Source organism: Bubalus kerabau, chromosome 4, assembly GCF_029407905.1.
Source record: "Bubalus kerabau isolate K-KA32 ecotype Philippines breed swamp buffalo chromosome 4, PCC_UOA_SB_1v2, whole genome shotgun sequence".
NCBI classification, from domain to species: domain Eukaryota; kingdom Metazoa; phylum Chordata; class Mammalia; order Artiodactyla; family Bovidae; genus Bubalus; species Bubalus kerabau.
This window is the reverse complement of record NC_073627.1, coordinates 27,360,348-27,378,725: the sequence shown is the minus strand read 5'-3', so window position 1 is coordinate 27,378,725 and position 18,378 is coordinate 27,360,348. Positions and strand designations below refer to the sequence as shown.

The 18,378-nt window shown below is 47.5% G+C and overlaps 1 protein-coding gene and 1 non-coding gene across 2 annotated transcripts; both read left to right on the top strand.

The window, feature by feature from the left end:
* Positions 1 to 935: 935 nt before the first annotated feature.
* Positions 936 to 7,816, top strand: SLC35B1 (solute carrier family 35 member B1). Its single transcript, XM_055576167.1, has 9 exons — positions 936 to 1,205; positions 1,982 to 2,085; positions 2,656 to 2,786; positions 3,077 to 3,107; positions 3,687 to 3,844; positions 5,624 to 5,750; positions 6,496 to 6,602; positions 6,758 to 6,911; positions 7,577 to 7,816. The coding sequence occupies exons 1-9, from the start codon at positions 1,003 to 1,005 to the stop codon at positions 7,627 to 7,629; spliced, it is 1,068 nt and encodes a 355-aa protein (XP_055432142.1). The 5' UTR covers positions 936 to 1,002; the 3' UTR covers positions 7,630 to 7,816.
* LOC129651912 (small nucleolar RNA SNORA70) lies at positions 4,199 to 4,333 on the top strand. The gene has a single exon (XR_008714409.1). It is a non-coding gene; the product is annotated as a small nucleolar RNA SNORA70 (small nucleolar RNA).
* Positions 7,817 to 18,378: the final 10,562 nt, after the last annotated feature.

Below are 18,378 nucleotides of genomic sequence, written 5' to 3'. Positions count from 1 at the left end.
GTGACTACCATGGGGCCTGAGGCTGGTAGTGGCAAGCCCTGGGGTTAGTCCGGCCTTAGCTCCTGGTGTCATCAGGTGGGGGCCCAATAAGGAGTTCATTAATGCAGGAGGGTTTGCTCCCTTGTTGGTGAGTTGTAAGACCCTGAAGAAAATCCACTTCAGCAAGCTTCCATTTCCATCTCCAGATGTGAGGAAATAAGATCAGACTTGAGAACAAGTCATGACTAATAAATACCGTAAACTTGCACAGCACATTTTTACAGTTTATAAAACACTTTCACCAAGCTCAGCTCATTTGATCCTCAACAGTCAAGAGGTGACAAAGTGGCTATTACTAATTCCTATGGACTATATATATATAGATTAGGAAAACTGTAGCTCGGCATTTAGGTGGCACGCACAGGTTTCCCTGTCTTTGAGAGCTGAGACAAGAGCCCTGCCTTCCTTGGGAGCCTTGTGATGTGCTATAGGAGGAGGATGGCTCCCCAAAGACAGGCCTGGAATGCTCTTCTGGTAAAGAGGGTAGAGTCGGGGACACTGGGGGCCCGCTAGGGGGCGCTAAAGTTACATTGACAGTTACCGGGAGTTAGGACCCAGCAGAAGCCTGACAGCCGACCGGGAAAAAGGCTATTCGATTTGCTCGGCCGGCGTACTCCTCCTTCCCCCTCACTTGTCTATCTTTGCACAGAGTAGCCAATTGGTTACCTCCACATCATTATACGTCATCATTCCACGTCCGCATATCGCCTAGGCCATCCCGTCGCGCTCCGGGTCGCAGCTGTCCTCGGAGTTGCCTGATCGGAAAGTCTCGAGGGCGAGGCGTTGCCCTCGATTCAGCTGGTTCCCCTGGCCATCAGGGACGAGGCCAAGGCCCCAGGGTGGGTCTCCTTTCCTTGGAAGCGGGTTCTGGGTTTTGAGGAGTTTCCCCCTTGGTGGTCCTGCGCTGGCAGTTCCAGCGGTGGCTGCTGGGGCCCTCCGCAGCGGCGGTCTCATGCAGCTCCTATGAGGCCCCTGTCGCCGGTCGGCGATGTCCGGCTGGACTTGTCACCGCCGCCGCTGCCGGCTGTGAGCGGGTCTCCGGTTGGGTCCTCCGGGCGTCTCATGGCCGCTAGCAGCTCCCTGGTGCCCGACCGGCTGCGTCTGCCGCTCTGCTTCCTGGGCGTCTTTGTCTGCTATTTCTACTATGGGATCCTGCAAGAAAAGATGTGAGCGGATCCCCAGGGTGGGAACGCAGACCCCCCCACCTCCCCGTCCCCAGCCGCCGCACCACCCCCCGCGCCCCGCCCGCTCAATCCTGCCTTGTCTCCCCAGCCTGTGGTCAGGTTCAGGTTCGCGGTCCTCCCGCCCCTAGCCCCAGTGTTCCCTTTGGCCCCTTCTGCTCTCCCAGCATCCTGACCCCTTTGCTGCTAAACCTCCCAAGGGTTATACAAAACGCGAAAGTTGGTTCCTAGATTCTCTAGAGGTGGTTATTTTTCTTCCCTTAATTGATGTTTTTCCTGTTGGTTCTAAAGGACTGGGTTTTACAGACTTCGGTTTCCATGACCTGTGCTGGGCTGTCCTTGGAACTCCTACATTCTTGCAGGTTGCTGATTACTTCGCCCTCGGCCCTGCCCCGGTGTACGTCGTTTCACCAGTTTTTCATGTTTCATTCAGCTCCATCCTGTACGGATATGTGTACACAGACACACACACACACACACACAATTTTTCACGTTTCCTTCAGCACCATCCTGTACGGATATGTGTGTACACACACGCACAGAGTTTGTTTCATTCGGTTCTCTGATTAGCAGCCTGGAGTATCTAGTTTCTAGCTCCAATAAAATTGGCTCCTGTTGTAAATGTGCCCGGTGATCCTTACCAAACTTTCCCTAAGTCTAGGGAAGCAAAACAATTTCAAAGCGTTCAGTGGCTCTGGATTACTGGAGGACCCTGAGGGAAGTATATTAATTCGTCTCTTTCCCATGCATTTTATTCTTAGAACAAGAGGAAAGTATGGGGAGGGAGCCAAGCAGGAGACCTTCACTTTTGCCTTAACTTTGGTCTTCATCCAATGTGTGGTCAATGCTGTGTTTGCCAAGATCTGTGAGTACTTAGATAATAATCTGTTTTGTGTCCCCTTCCCTATGTATCCTAGGCATTAGGTCTAACTCTCAAGACCCTCAACCCCTTTAGTGCTAACAACAGCCTCTCTATTAGACTTATAAAATGAGTGGCTTTGGAAAAAGGTGGGATTCTGTTTCCTTAAACTAAATCAATTTCTCCGTCAGAAATGTGCAGAGAATGGATCTGTATTCCGGATCCCCATGAGAATATTTAAAACTTTTTCTTTGTCTTTTTGGTTTTCCTTTTTGTGTTGGCTCTCTTTGTTCCCTGGGGGCTAGCAGCAGGGCTGACTAGTCCCTTGATCTGAATGAACATCCACCCACCCCCCCACCGCTGCCCTGCATGAGGTCTTGTGTTAGGTTTAGATGGGGTTGGAGAGTTGGAGAATCTTCAGAGATTTCCCAATCTAAGAGGACAGAAATAGTTCTAAGTACTTCTCATCTTATTTGACAGATAAATTCCTTTCATGTGGCTTTGACTTTTGCTCAGTGGTCCATCTTAGGCCCACCAACTTTCTCTTGCGTGTTTTTTTCTTTTGTCTTCTCCCAGTGATCCAGTTTTTTGACACTGCCAGAGTGGATCGTACTCGGAGCTGGCTCTATGCTGCGTGTTCTGTCTCCTATCTGGGTGCTATGGTCTCCAGCAACTCAGCACTACAGTTTGTCAACTACCCAACTCAGGTGAAACCTCAGGGTGGGGTGAGGGTTGGCTCAGAAGTTCAAAAGGATGAAAGATTCTTCCCTCAGGTCTGTGACTTAAATAAAAGGAGAATGTGTGTGGGAAATTAAGAGTGTGAAGAACCACAGATCTGAAATTTAGTGATAGTGGGTGGGCCGTGATAGAGCCGTTTTCTGAGGCTGCAGTCTCTGGTGCAGGCCCCACGCTAACTTACTCATCTTATGTAGCACCTAGTTCAGTACCTGGCATGTCAAAGACGCTCAGAAATTATTTTTGCTCAATTTAATTTCAGGTCCTTGGTAAATCCTGCAAGCCCATCCCAGGTAAGCAGAAGATGGTCGCTGTTGTCCATCCTGTCTTCCTGTAGTGAGCCTGATCCTCCTCTGCTAGGGCTCTATTCCTCTGAGCTTTGTCATCTCACCATTGCTATCTCTAGGGACCTCCCTGCATCCCTTCCTCCTGCCCATCCTGTCATCTGTATCACGTCCTGTTGTGTTGGGTGTTCATTAGCTGGTAATCCTCACTGTGAGCTAGAAGCTGACCTCATCTGCTTCACATGGTCAGTCGTTTTGGTGGCCTACATTGTATTAGATACCCTAAATCCCATTTGATCATCAGTTTCCTTATTCTCAATTTCTCATTCTTCCCTACTGCCACACCTTTGCCAGGTTCCTTCCTGGAGCCTTTGTTCTCTACGTTTCTCTGCTTTATATTCTTCGTTCAATCTTGTTGCACAGTCATCTCTACGTAGGTGCTAGTCTTGCACTCTCCTCTTTTTGTCCTCTGTCAGCTCTCCTTCTCAGACATTCTTTTTTCCCCACGAGTCTTTGGCTCCTAGGAGATTATTGGTCTCAACAGTGCCTATGGGTACCTGAATTTTCCACCCTGTTTCTTCTCTGTAGTCATGCTCCTTGGAGTGACCCTCTTGAAGAAGAAGTACCCAATGGCCAAGTACCTGTGTGTGTTGCTAATTGTGGCTGGAGTGGCCCTTTTCATGTACAAACCCAAAAAAGTAGTCGGGATAGAAGAACACACAATTGGCTATGGAGAGCTGCTCCTGGTATGTAATCCTGTTGGGAAAGAAAGCCTTTTCCAGTAACTTTAACAGGAATATCCACCCCCTGCACATACAGAAGGCCAGTTATATGTTTTGAGAGAGATAAGTGATGTTTCCTGCCCCCAGTTTCTGGTCTTTGTCTCTTGCTGCAGCATCCTTGGCTCTGCTGAGGCTGTAGTGGGCAGCCTAGAATATTTCACAGCAGTTCAGCTCTCCTTCTGGAGAAGATATAACTCTGAGGCCTGTGTCTAAATGCTGCTGTGAGGTCCCTGAGACCTGAGAGTAAAGAGGAAAGGAGCAGTGTGTCTCTCACTGGCTTTCCGAGAAACCTGGAAGCCAGAGCTTTAAAATGATAGTATATAGCCAGCTAAGCCAACCATGCTCTTTTCCCCATGGGGGCCCAGTGTGCAGTGGCTGCAAACAGCAGCCTCCCTGGTGGTGTATGCAGCCTGTTGCCTGTACAGATTGCCCTAAGGGACCTTGGAGATAACTCTGGCCAGTGGACATTCATGACTGGCATGCTGTCCCCAATCTAGGCTCCAGACAGGTATGCGTGGTGCCTTTGGAAAGCCTAGGGTGCAGTGGCCAGAGTCCTCTTTGGCCAAGTTATAATGTCTATTCACACCAAGCTGCAAAACAAGGGGCATATGACTGAGGCCCTCCACAGGGCCAAGTTCAAGTTCCTGGCCACTGGAAGATCCACATCGCCAAGAAGTAGGGATTTACTAAGTTTCATGCAGATGAATTTGAAACTGTGGTGGCAGAAAAGCGGCTCCTCCCAGATGGCTGTAGGGTCAAATACACCCCTAATCGTGGTCCTCTGGACAAAGGGCCCTGCACTCATGAGGGCGCTGTCACCTCCTTCCTCCTGCCCACCAATAACTCCTACTTTCCTGTCAAAAAATAATAATACTATAGTAGCTATTGCTTACTAGGTATTAGGTATTGTTCCAAGGGTTCTACATGAAAATTAGTTAATTTTTACAATAACTTCATAACTTAGATAGTATTAATCTCCATTTTACAGATGAAGAAAATGAGGCAAAGAAAAGTTAAATCGTTCGCCCATGGCCACATGGCTGTTAATTGGCAGAGTTAGTGGCTAACATGGGCTTCCCAGGTGGCGCTAGGGGTAAAGAACCCGCCTGCCAATGCAGATTAGACCTAACAGACACAGGTTCAATCCCTGGGTTGGAAAGATCCCCTGGAGTAGGAAATGGCAACCCACTCCAGTATTCTTGCCTGGGAAATCCCATGGACAGAGGAGCCTGGCGGGCTACAGTCCATGGGGTCCCAAGGAGTTGGATATGACTGAACAAATTATGTCCAATATTGCCCTGGATTCTAATCTGACAATGTGACCACAGAATCCAGTCTCTGGAGCACTGGACTCCCAAGCCAGGAGGCTAACATTCTGGGATTAGATTTCCTCTCTCCACCTTTAGTGGAAGAATGTGTGTGGCTCACCACGGCCTATTCTAGGCCCCTGCATGCCAGGCTTCACGGCATTGAGTTGAGAAGTGTTAGGCTTCCTGCCCTGCTCTGATCACGTTACATCTGTGTGGCTCAGATCACCTGTCCTTCCAGTGCTGGGGGCAGGAGGGAGCCCACGTGGTTTCTTGTCATCCTCTGCTTGTGGGCAAATGGCAGCGTTTTGTTCTGAGGACTCTGTCTTTAGGCCGCGGCTTTCTGAGGGATCGCAGAAAAGTGAGAGGTCTGTTTCCTGAGTTAGGGAGGGCCGCAGTGGCCTTCTCACTGCAGCCTGTACTCTTTCTTTCCCAGCTCTTGTCTCTAACCCTCGATGGACTGACCGGTGTTTCCCAGGACCACATGCGAGCTCACTACCAAACAGGCTCCAACCACATGATGCTGAACATCAACCTCTGGTCGACACTGCTGCTGGGAGCTGGTAAGGAGTGGTTCTGCTATTCTTCCCATGTATCAGCAGAGGGCAGACTGCCTTCATCCACTTAATCTCTAGCTCTGGTGCCAGCTGTGCTCTTTGCCCAGGCCAAAGGTCAGCCTCAGTTCTCAGATGCCTTATTGTCCAAGCCCTTGAGAAGCCTTCTTAGAGAAACTTGCACCAGTCAGCTCTGCCTGCTGCTTGTACTGGCACAATCAGGAGTAGATCTGTGTCAGGCGTCATGGGAAGACGCACAGTAGTAAAACGCAGGGGTGCCCTGGGAACTCACCCTTCTCTGAGGTAGATGAGACATTAGTCTGTGGTGAATACCGAAGATTGTTCAAACATGGATATGTTTGCTTTTAAATCAGTGCCTTCTAACTTTTTTTTCAAATCTGGGCACACACAGGGAGTATTTTTCATACAACACACTAGGGTTAACAGAGGAATTGACCAGTGCTTGGGGCTGCCTTGAGCTAGGGATGTGTGGATCAGTATCTTCACAGCATCTGAGGTTTGCTTCTTTCTGTCACTTTGACAGAAGTAACTCATTAACTTCTAAGTATTTCCCAGAAGAGTCTTTAGTTTCTCTATTCAGAAAAATAGGAGATGCTTGATGGGACAATACAAACTCTCGCCATACATTTCCCTTGCCCTACCCACCTTCAGAGTGCTTCGCAGGGCTCTGCAGGTGTATGCGTGAGTGTGGCCACACAGGGTGTGCCGTTCATCTTTGGATGCTTTTTCCTAGGAATCCTGTTCACCGGGGAGCTCTGGGAGTTCTTGAGCTTTGCCGAAAGGTACCCTACCATCGTCTATAACATCCTCCTCTTTGGCCTGACTAGTGCCCTGGGCCAGGTGAGTGTCTTGATGGGTGATGGCTTGGCTTCCCCAAGAGAGACTGGCCTGGCTGGGAGAAGAGGGTGGCCAGATCAGCTGTGATGTCCTGTTACAGACTTGCCTTGGTGGAGACTCAGGAACCAGCCTGACTTTGTCTTTCTGCCTTTCTCTAGAGCTTCATCTTCATGACAGTTGTGTATTTTGGTCCCCTGACCTGCTCCATCATCACCACAACTCGAAAGTTCTTCACCATTTTGGCCTCTGTGATCCTCTTCGCCAACCCCATCAGCCCCATGCAGTGGGTGGGCACCGTGCTGGTGTTCTTGGGTAAGTTACATCCAGAGCATGCAGCTCTGGGCCATACAAAGGGACTTTATTTTTTTTTTTTCCTTAATACTTGTATATTTTTTAAATGTGTTATTTTAGAGCAGACGTTTTTTAAAAAAGAAGAGGAAGCATTACCTATAATCCAGCCTTCCTAAGGAACATTTCATTTGACTGATTTCTTTCCAGTGATTCTTTTTTCCCCAGATACTGAGCAGGGTAAAATTATTATACTTATTCCCTACTAATTGGCACTGCTGTGGATGAGCTGAGAGAAGTAGAAGTTTGACTCTTAAATTTCATTTGGTCTTGCTGTTTTTTTTTTTTTTTTGGCTGCACCATGGAGCACACAGGATCTTAGTTCCCCCACCAGGGATCGAACCCGTGCTCCCTGTAGTGGAAGCAAGGAGTCTTAACCACTGGACTGCCAGGAAAATCCCTGCTGTATTTTATATACACATGTAATTTATCAGTATCTTTGTGATGTTTTTCATTTGATACTAATCTCTTTTCTCTGAGGAGATTTTATAAAACTGATGTTTGAAAATTATAGTTTTATTTAAAGCTCCAATTTTGGAGACCAAGGCACACCCCACTTCCCATCCTCAAATAATTTGTAGACTTCATTTCTCCCCATAAAGTTAAGCCCATGTTCTCTCTTTCCATAGGTCTCGGTCTTGATGCCAAGTTTGGGAAGGGAGCCAAGAAGACATCCCACTAGGAAGAGAGAGACTACCTCCACTCCAAGAATATTTAAGTTATTTTCTCCAACAGTGACATCTCTTGGGAAAACGGACACAATAGAGATAAAGGACTAGGTGTCAGTCTGTGTATTTTTTGTTTTGTTGTTGTTATTTTTTAAAGAAGCAAAATCACATATTCTAAAGAAAGCATTTGGATTTTAACAAGACAGAGTTGGCCATTTCTGTTCTGGACGACCAGGAGCACAGCCTCGCACAAAAAAAGAGGGAAAGAGAAGAGGCAGAGCTTGGTGTTCATGACCCAATCTGCTCCCACGTGGGTGTGGTTAACGTGGCTGGGTGGCTGGTTCCCCCAAGAACTGTTGCGCTTATGGCCTCTATTCCCACAGGCAAAGGTCTAAATACGCTAGACCAGGTAGCTGTCTGTGAGAGCTAGAGAATGTAAAAAGCACTTTATCTCTTAAAGCTCTGGTGGGCAAATATTTCTTAAAAAACTGCAGATATATTCTCTCCTCAAGAAACTTCTCTTGAGGTTGAGATGAAATGAGCCCAGAGCCTCAGAGTCTGCTGCGTTTTGACATTTCCCCATTTCCTCCCCTTCAACCAAAGCTCAACCAAAACGAGAGCGGAGACCCAGTGTGCATGTCGTGAACAGCTTCCCTCCCTCTATCTCCGTGTCTGTTCTCAGTCCTCTCGGTCCCCTCCTGGGGAGGCTGGGTTAATCCTCCCTTGTCCTCTTCAGCTGCTAAAGCCTTGCAGGCCTCTGCCATCCTGGCGGTGCCCTGGTACTCCCATGCCAGCTCCTGCCTGTTGAAAAGGATGCTGGCGGAAGGCACAGTGGCTGAGTCCTGGCATAGAGCCGCTGTTGAGTTTTCTGGGTGGCAGTGGGGGGAGAAGGCGGAGCATGGAGCAGAGCCACCTGCCCACTGCTGCCTTTGGAGTTGGAAATCGCTATCCTCCGTGGACCAAACTTTACACATGAAAGTGCATTTCCACCAGCTGCAACTTTCACTCCATCTGTTCAGCAGCCCCAGCCCCATGGCTCTCCAGATGGGCGCCCAGCCTCCTTCCTGCGCTGCTGCCTTCCCACTCCCTGCACCCAGCCTTTCAAGCCTGGCTCAGTTGCACTCGTCTCTCTCTCTTGGGGCCCTGGGTGTCACTGCAGCTCTGCCCTGAAAGGCCCCCCTCTCATTTTGAACTCCTCCTTGAGAAGAGAGGTTTTAAATGCATCTAGCTGAACTTCCTTCTTTTCTCCACCCCTTTCTTTTCTCTGTGGTTCTCATCTTGAAAGTCGCATCAATTAGCTCCTTACCTACTGGACTGATAGTTCTTCCAAACTCTCTTCTGTGGATTAGTTAGGCAGTGAGAGCATGTTACCAGGGCCAGGGGCCTATTTAGCAGTCCTTACCTGGGCCTGGTGTTTCTTTGTTTTGGGTTTTTTTTAAATAATTGTTTATTTGTCTGTGCTGGATCTTAGCAGTGGCATGCAGGATCTTTAGTTGCAGCATGTGGGATATAGTTCCCTGACCAGGAATCAAACCCAGGCCCTCTGCGTTGGGAACATGGAGTCTTAGCCATTGAACCACCAGGGAAGTCCCTGGGCCTGGTGTTTTAGCGAGACATTTTCCCAGTTATCAGGCCAGTCCCCTCCACCTCTACCCTCTGCCTTACCCAACCAGGCGTCTCAGGCACACCTCATGCTAGTCACCAAGAGAAGGAAGGATTTCCAACAGCTCAGCATGGCTCTCACCTGATACTAGAGCAAGGCTGTGCTATCCTCGGAGAGCCAGGAGCCCAGTTCTGGTATATTCATTCGGTTCTTTGCCTGTTCTTCTAATCCTTCTGTATGCCACATCCTATGGACATGCTGGGAGTTCAGAGTTGACTAGGATCAGTACTTACCCTCTAGGGTCTAACAGGGAGTCGGGTAGATAAATCATTGCATCTCAGAAATGCAGAGCTAACAACAAAGAAAGGTGTCTGGGCAAGGTGAGGCTTGAGCTGGGGAGAGTGTGGGAAGATGAAAGGAAGTGAAAAGGGAGGTTTGGCTCTACTGCCAATTGGGAAATAGGGTTTTAAACTGCCTGGCTTCTCCCCATGCTCCTGCTTCTTTCTGTCTTACAAACTTTTAATTTTATATTGGGGTATAGCCACTCAGCCACACATGTAATCCAGTTTCCCCCAAACCCGCCTCCCATCTGGGCTGTTAGCAGAATTCCATGAGCTATACAATAACATTAGTAGAGTTCCATGTTCTATACAATAGGTCATTGTTTATCCATTTTAAATACAGTGCTGTGTATATGCACTCCCTGTCTTTCAAACTCCCTGTCTTTCCGCCCCCCCCCCCCCCCCCCCCGCCATGCTCCTTCTAATCAGCTCAAGTGAGAGCACAGGAGCAGGTGAGTGGCTCTGCAGTGAGGCATCATTTCAGCTCAACTGGAAGATATTTTAAAATGTTGTGTAAGCTGCCAGCTTGTTCGGGGTAGTGTACTCACCTACAGGATCACAGGAACTGAGAGTGCCAAGTCAGACTCTCATCAGTAACACTCTGCTAGGTTATTATGGTACTGATAAACGTGAAATACCAGGCAAGTTCAAACAAAAGTATTGTTGATCACTAACCCTGGGCGGCCTGATGCTTCAGTTTTCTAAACATCAAAGGACTTTCATCTGCAGTTAATTCTCAGCTCTGTGTAGAAGGGAGGGAACCAGCACACACATTTTCCCAAGCACTCTTTTTCATTTAGGGTGTACTGTGCTGCTATTTTGGTCCACCTATCAGGCTTGCCTCTTTAGCTGTTTGTACTCAGGCTCGTGGTAGAGTGGTTTTTCCATTTCCTGTACACCTCTTAGTCTAGGGCAAGGGGAGTGATGCAAATGTGATTTGGGGGTAAAAACCATAGGGAAAACTATTCTGGAATTAATCATCATAAGGGAGAAAAATTGTAAGTTGTTTTTCAAATGACTTAAAGGGGCACTGTGGATCATCTCCAAAGTGGGTTCTTTAGCAGTAGGTGATGTGTTTCCTCAGCCCTGTAAACCCTGTCAGGAGGACTAAGCAGGCATTTCACCTTTTGGCAATGGAAGGACAAGTTAGGGAAGGGGGCAGCTTGCAGTGGGTCCCTGGGTGTGTCCCAGGGAGATTAATGAGAACTCAAGCTTCCCCAGTTATGGTTGTGTCTTGGACCCATGCCCTCGGAAGGGCAGAAGCCAACCTCCTCAGGAGACCCATTGCCACTGCTGTCTGGTCCCACTTGGCGGTGGAACAGTTTGCACATTTTGTAAGTGGTGCTGGTCACTCTCCCCAGATGTCCTGGCAGAGAAATTGTCCTGGGTCTCTGCGGGATCGTTCAGCCCTTCCCACTGAAAACACACCAGCTGTCTTTAGGAACAGCAATCTCATATTTATTGAACTCCTCCTTTCCCAAAGCTCTTTAGTTCATGACATTTTATCCTTACAACACTCCTGGGGAGAGCTTAAGCCAGAAACAAGTCTCCCCATATCCAGAATAGAGAGCCCCAATTCCACTGAAGTGCATCAGCTGAAGGTCAAATGACTCCATGGGAGGACAGGGCCCAAGTGAGCTTCCACTTAGCACATGTCAGAGGTCAATGAGCTAAATCAGTGGTTCCCTGATTTAGCTTTTGGATTTCCTGATCCAATAGGATTTTCAAGTAATTGGGGGTGGGGGTTGTTGATAATAGGTATACTGGTTTTTTATATTTTCAAGTAAAGACTTAAAAAATTTTTTTAATGTCATATGGTTTATAAAAGGACACTTTTGTAAACAAAAGTCCAAAATTTTAGGAAAAGCTAGCCACCTCAGAATAAAGAATGCTTCTTTCAGAAATGATAGTTGGAAATCATATCACTATATAGGTAATAAGAAAAATTGATTAGTTTCAGAAAATGTTCAACATAAAACATCCTATGGCAATACATTGTAGGTGCATCATTATGACTGTTGGCTTGCAACACCCTGGTCTGTCTGGGGCTTGTATTCGATAATGTGGTCTACTGAAACTCAGTGTCACAGAAGCACGCTGACAAAGATGGAAGCAACCTGCAATGAGGTTTTACATCATCTAGAACATTCTGAGAGAGTCTAAAAACAACATCCTCCCGACCTGAGCCACTTCTGCCTTCCCTCTGCAGGGCCAGGAAGAGAGCAGGCCATGGGGGCCAGAAGGCTTTCCGCAAGGGCTGTGGGAGGGAGACAGACTTGGCACCTCGGCTCCGAGGTCTGCTGCTCCCAGGATGTTCGGGCAATGGCTTCCATCAGCCAGCTCAGGAAGCTTAGAACTGACTCTTGAAGAACTTCCCCCTACTGGTGAGAGCTGAATTCCAACAGGCACAGTCCTCAGACTGGGAACCACAGGGCTGTGCCTGCCACAGCAGGAAAGCTAGAAAGAAGAACAAAGAGAGTCTTGGAATGAGGAGTGGTTTCATCCCGTGCCTTCCACCTGAGCAGCAAGTTCATGAGGGCTGGTGGTTTTCTGTCCAAGTATAGCTGACTCCCTGCTATTTCTGGGGAGAAGTGGAAGAGGGCAAGAGGTTCAAGACATTCTCCAAGAGGAGGGACAGAATATTACTTCCTGCCTACTTGCGTGTTTTGTCATGATGTGTGGGTGGCCAGAGCTAGTAGAAGCATCGTGTTTCAGCTTAGGGACTGACTAGACACCATTTCCTCCTACCTGGGACCCTGAAGTTGCTGCGTTCATACTGTAGCCCTAGAGAGAACATGTCACTCAGGAAGGCTGAGAACTCTCTGAAATTTTAATGTAAATATGTGGGTGTGAAACAAGTGGTCACACATATGTCAAGCAAGTAGGTTAATTTTGCTGTAAAAAGGGCCCACATCTCTCTCATATTCTTGTAGGGGTCCACTGTAATCATGCTCTCATTTAATTAAAACTGATTTCCCAACTAGAGTTACTGTATAACGGCACCACCGCAGAATATGAGAAAGCATCCTCTCCAGCTCTGTTTAGATGGAGGGGTGGGATCAAGTTTGCAGAGAAACCCAAGAAGAGTAACATATCCAGTTTCACATCTAGCTTTCTCTAGGCCCCTCCAACACACTTTATCTAGAGTTGTGAGGGTTAGCAAATAAAAATACAAGATGCTCAGCTAAATTTGAATTTCAGATAAACAGCACATGCCTTCTTAGTATGTCTCATTCAATATTTGAGACATATTTATACCGAACAATTTTGTCTTATTTATCTTAAATTCAGATTTAGCTGGTGTTCTGTGTCTATCTGGAAACACAGCCTGTGGCATTAGTCACTGTCACTTGTTTTCATGGGCCCCTCTTTTCCTAGAAAAGAAGACAATCTCAGATGCATCACCATTTGCAATTCTGTGCACAGGGCTTCCAGGTACTTTTGATCAGAGCCAAACATTTTGTAATTTCCCTTTTGGCCAGGGTGAGATGCAATCCCAGACTTGATCAGCAGGGGGCACCATTTTCTTAATATAGATCCCCAGTGACATTTCTAGGGACTCAGAAAAGGAACTATTGAAGTTCTGTGGCTCTGTCTTCCCTCTGGAGCTTCCCACTTTTCCCCACATCACCACCCTGCCAGAGTTATCTCTGTGAAACAAGAATCTGATCCTGTCACTTCACTCCTTAAATCACTTCCAAGATTCCATGATTAACTTCCTAATACACTGTAAAAAGCCCTTGGGGATCCCACTGGAGTCTTTTCCCTGCTTCATCTCCTGCTGCTTGCACCCTACCTGATCCCACACTCCTCACACTTCTGCCACCCCACCCCCACCCCACCCCCATTCATCGTGAGCTGTTTGCAGCTTCCCACTGCAGTGTTCGCTGTCATGCCTTTGTACTCACAGTTCCCTCTGCTTGGAATTCCGTTTTCCACTTGATGCTTCTAGCGACTCCATTCATTCAACACATTTCACAAGCGTGCATTGAGACCAGTCCTGTACAAGGCACTCTGCTGTGGGCTGGAGACACTTGGAGGGGGCAGCTGCCTGGCGCCTTTCCCTTATACATCTCATGATCGGGGCAGGGGAAAAACAACGCACAAGCAACCAAATCAACAGCGTGCTCAGACTTAGCCCGAGGGATAGCTGCTTTGGGTCCTCTGATGGCTTTCATTTTAAGGGTCCCAAATTCTGCCCAATCGTGTGGATGAACATGGATGAATGAAAAGAACAAGCTTAACTCAACAGGGAAGAGGATGAGGTGGGTAGATATGGTGGGTGGATATGTGGCCTATGAGAGCACTGAGGGTACATCCCACCTACAGGGGACAGTGGCTTTTCACCTCCTCTGGATTGTAGCCAGATTGGTTATTTCAAAAAAAAAAAGTTGCCAATATTGACTTTTATGTGAACTCTGACAGTTTTTAAAATTCTTTGCCTGCTAAACTAAACGTGCCTACAAGTCAGATTTGGCCTATGGCCACCGGTTTGCCACCTCCCTTATTGCAACACTATATCACTGTCTTACATCTGCTTAGTATTTATATGAATTTTCTGCCTGAAGACTGTGTCCTTATGTCTTTATCCCCTAACACATAGTAACTGACACAGGGTAGGTGCCAGTCAAACATCAATAAATGTCTATTGGAAATTTTGGGAGGAAGAAGGGAGGAAGAAGGAGACAAACTAGGAATAAGTTTGTTGATGGAAATTCTTAGTCCCACTGCTTTAGGCATGGGACAGATGGAACAAGAAAACCTGAAACAATTTATTGCTGAGTGTGTGTGTGCTCATGAGTGTGAGTTCCCATGTTAGCAGGTGTGATAGCTGGAAAATATGTCTAAGAACCATCAGCTCCTTTCTCAGTGAGCTCCCAAGCCATCTTTCCCCATTCTTGGCGGATGAGGGGGAGGAGAAGAATGCAGGGCTCAGGGTAGACTCCTGGCTTCCTTCCAGGACCTGTAGTCACTGGCGCAGAGATCAGAAAGAGCTTATAGAGGTTTTTGGCACAAACTGATACATCCTCGGGGGAAGGTGTCTGGCAGCTGCTGCCACCCACTGCCTGCCCGCTAGAGTGCCCACTGCATAGCAAGCAGTTGTAGGGGTCAAAGTAAAACACTTTCTCTTCTCACTTGTCCAAAGTGAGATCATCAAAATGACCTCTCATCCTACATTGGGGGATCAAAACTCCCAACTTAAAGAGAAGGGTGAGGATGGCTTCGACTCCCCATCGCAGCCTCCAGAGACAGAGAGGAAGCCTGACCCCTGGAGCAGTCTGCTGATTCTGCTAATGGTATGCTGTCCTTTTTATCAAGACAGGATGCTGCCTTGTGCCCACGCAATGGAGCCTTCTTGCTGCCCCAGTGAATAAGGACATATCTTCAGAAAACAGAAATCTGAGGCTCAGAAAGTATATTTTTTCTGATTCACAGGAGAAGTAACCAGATCAATCAGGAATCAGAACTTCCATCTTGGCCCCGAAATCTCTTCTGGGACCTAAAAAACTGTAATTTTCTGAATCATGGAGGGTGGAGGGGCAGCCTAAAGTACATTGGAGTCACTCTTTAAGCTGGATTATGGAAATTTTTGCTGCACGTTTCTCTCTCTGGTGAGAAGTATCTTGAAAGCCAAAGATCTATCCAGCCTCCAGTGTGCCTTCTGCACTCTACCAGAGCTTGGCTAGCCAGAGCTTTGAAGCAAGACCTTCCAGGAAGCAATTTCTCCTACAGGCAGTGCTGACTCAGCCCAGACTCCAAGCTCTCAGGCTGGTCCCTGGCCCAGAGTAGCCAGAAGGGGCAGAGGCGCACAGGGGGCTATGATCCTGGGTTGTATGATACTTCCTAGAAGGGGGGATGGGGGTGCAAGACTAAATTGCACCCTAAATTGAACCCTAACTTTGAACCCTAAATTGCTTAAGCTTTTGCTAAGGATAAGGGGAGGGAGACTCAAATAGTGGCTTGAGTCCTCTGGGTTCCAGCATCCTTTGACAAAAACTATCTTTCCTCAATTCCCAGGGGTAGGGATGATGGCAAATTTAATATCTTTAATCTGGAAGTAAGACCATTCCCTGTCTCATTTGTAATCTGCCTGGGGTTGGGGGTGACTGACCATCTCTCTGGGGCCTCCATCTGACTCTCCAACATCCCCTTTCCCCAAAGGACCCCATTTGGATTAAAGGGAAACGTGCGCTCCCTCGGTTCTCTTCACTTTCTCTACAAACTGCCTAAGATTCCTCCCATCTCTGCCGCTGCCTGCCACCCTCCTGCCACCTCCCCCTTCAGTCCTTCATGTCATTTTCTTCTCCCCATCTCCTTCCTTCTCTCTCTTTCTCACTCTCCCCCAGTTCTGACAGCGAATCTTTTCCCTGGCACAGACCCTCGACTTGCTTGCCAGCCCTGCTGGGTTACTCGTCTCATTTCTGTAGCTTCTGTCCAATTAGCTCTCTGGCCAAGCTCATCGGGAGCCCTCTCCTCTGGCCATGCTGCCTCCTTCCTTCCTGCTGCTAGCAACGCTATCACCTGTGATTCATTTCCATTTGGGAATGGGGGTAGAAAGTTGGTTTGAATAACCTGGGATGTGTTTGGCAATCTATTCTTTGTTCTTCGTTGAGGGCCCCAGCAGAGTTAAGAGAACTTTAAGAAGAGAACACCCTTCCCTCGACCATTAAGGACTCCAGGATCTAGTTTTAATGAATGGGAGATCAAAAGCTTTTTAGAGTCAGCTGTCCTGAAAAACAAGGACCCAGTGACTGGGACACTGCAAGCCTTGCCACGGAAGACAAAGCTGTGACTCAAAGGCATCATGTAGATGCTTTCTTGCTCATCCACGTTCCTGAGTTTAATGTCATTGGCTTGGGAATTAACTTTGAGACTTTTCCAACATAGATAAAAATAGAGCTCATAAATGCCATCCCAAGCACTTTCTGATAAGGTGGCCTTTTAAGGGAAGACTGGGCTCCCGGTGGATGGTGTGAGTCAAGGAGCTGCTCTTGCGTATGTTCAGAGTTTTTACAGGCTTCTGACCAGCCTGTGGCCAAACAGTGGATGCAGGAAGAGGAAGCTGATGGAGGCTTCTGTGCCTGAAACTATAGGATCCAAGTTCCTGAAAGGAATGTTTGTTCCTCTAGTTCATTCATTTATTCATCACACAAGCACTTATCTGAATACTCAACTATGTGCTAGGAATGTTTCCCTGTACTGGAAACACAATAGAGGAAAAAAATGGAAATTCTTGCCCCAAGGTGCTTATCATCTAGTGAGGAACAGAGAAGGAATCAGGCAACAGCAATACAGGAGTTGCAGTGAAAAGAGAAATATGGGAAGGCCTAGCTCAGGGCTAGGTAACATGCACAGCTTTCTGGAGGAATAGATAGATGAATTGAAGCTGGAGAATCAGCAGAGAATTAACCGGGAGAAGATGAGGTTAGATCAGGGAAAGGTGTGGAGGAGACTGTTCTGGGAAGAAGTAATAATATGTGCAAAATGAGAGAACTTGGTGTTTTCAGAGATGAAAGCAGTTCTTTGTATGGCAGGAAACTCAGTTGCTGGGTATAGTGGGAAGCATAAGACACAGCCTGGAGACTGAGGCACAGGTCACTGCTAAAGAGCCTCTCATCTCTGTTAAGGTTTTTATATTGAGGGCAATGAAGGGTGGAATGCAAAGAAATTACTTGATCAGATTGGTTTTTTACAACTCTTAGTCTGGCTGCAGAGCAGAGAATAACTGGAAGGGTGAAGACCTTCCATGTTTTTTCTGGCCTTAGGCTCTTTATCTGGTTGGTCTGCTTTCCTTCCTCATAAATAAAGGTTGAGAGCCCAGGGAGGAGGCTGCTATGATCCTGGGAAGGATGAGGGAAGTGTCAGAGAAGATAGAAGGAAGTAGGCAGAACTGGGAGATAACTAAAGTATAAAACTCTCAGAACTTGGTGCTGAATTAGAAATGGACTTGAGACGTCAAGGATTCTTTCCAGCTCCTAGGCTTGAGCTACTTGGTGAGATGAGAAAACACCGAAGAAGAAGCAGGTTTTACATCTGCTGGATATTATGTGCCTATGGTCCATTCAACTGAAGATATCAGGCTGATAGCTGGATATGTAAGTCTGGAGCTCAAGAAAGTCCTGGCTCAAGATAGATTCGGAATATTCTTTAGCAGATGGATGGCAGTGGAGCTGTGAGGGGAAAAAAAGGAGCCATCTCAAGGCAAGTGAGGACTGTGTGAAGAGGAGAGGAACTGAACATAATCCAAGGAAAGCTGATGTTCAAAGGATGGCCAAAAGAGGAGCCTGTAAAGAGGCTGAGAAGAAGTAGCCAGCAGGAAAGAAGGAAAACCAGGAGTATCGGTCTTCTGTCGTTGGCCTCCAGCATTCATTTCCTCCTTCTGCCAAGAGAGCCCTGAATTTCCTCTGGGGAATTCAATCCTAGCCTGTTCTCAGTTCCATGGTTTGGATCATAGGGGAGACATGCTGGCTGGCTCTTCCTCACCCACCTGACCCCCTCCCCACAGCCCTCCCACTTGCTCTCTGTACTCCAGCCACACAAATTTTCCTTGAGTTCCTAAAAAACTCTATGCTTTTTCTGGCCTTAGGATCTTTGTCTGGTTGGTCTGCTTCCCTTCCTCATTCCCCTTCTGCACACTCTTTGCCTGCTAAACTTCCTTACGTACTTCCAACCTTCTTTGACATTCCATACACATCTAGGGTTTTCTGTTGTACGTTCACTCATTCAGTACGTACAAGGCACCTTCTGTCTATGAGTCAGTGTTGAATTCTGGGACATTACAGACAGCCAAACAAATGGGCTGGAGCCAACAACTGATT

Excerpts from the sequence above, each read along its gene's own strand:
- SLC35B1 (XM_055576167.1), top strand. The coding sequence starts at position 1,003 with ATGAGGCCCCTGTCGCCGGTCGGCGATGTCCGGCTGGACTTGTCACCG. Across the intron at positions 3,845-5,623 it reads GCTATGGAGAGCTGCTCCTG|CTCTTGTCTCTAACCCTCGA; the intron begins GTATGTAATCCT and ends TTTCTTTCCCAG. Across the intron at positions 5,751-6,495 it reads GACACTGCTGCTGGGAGCTG|GAATCCTGTTCACCGGGGAG; the intron begins GTAAGGAGTGGT and ends GCTTTTTCCTAG.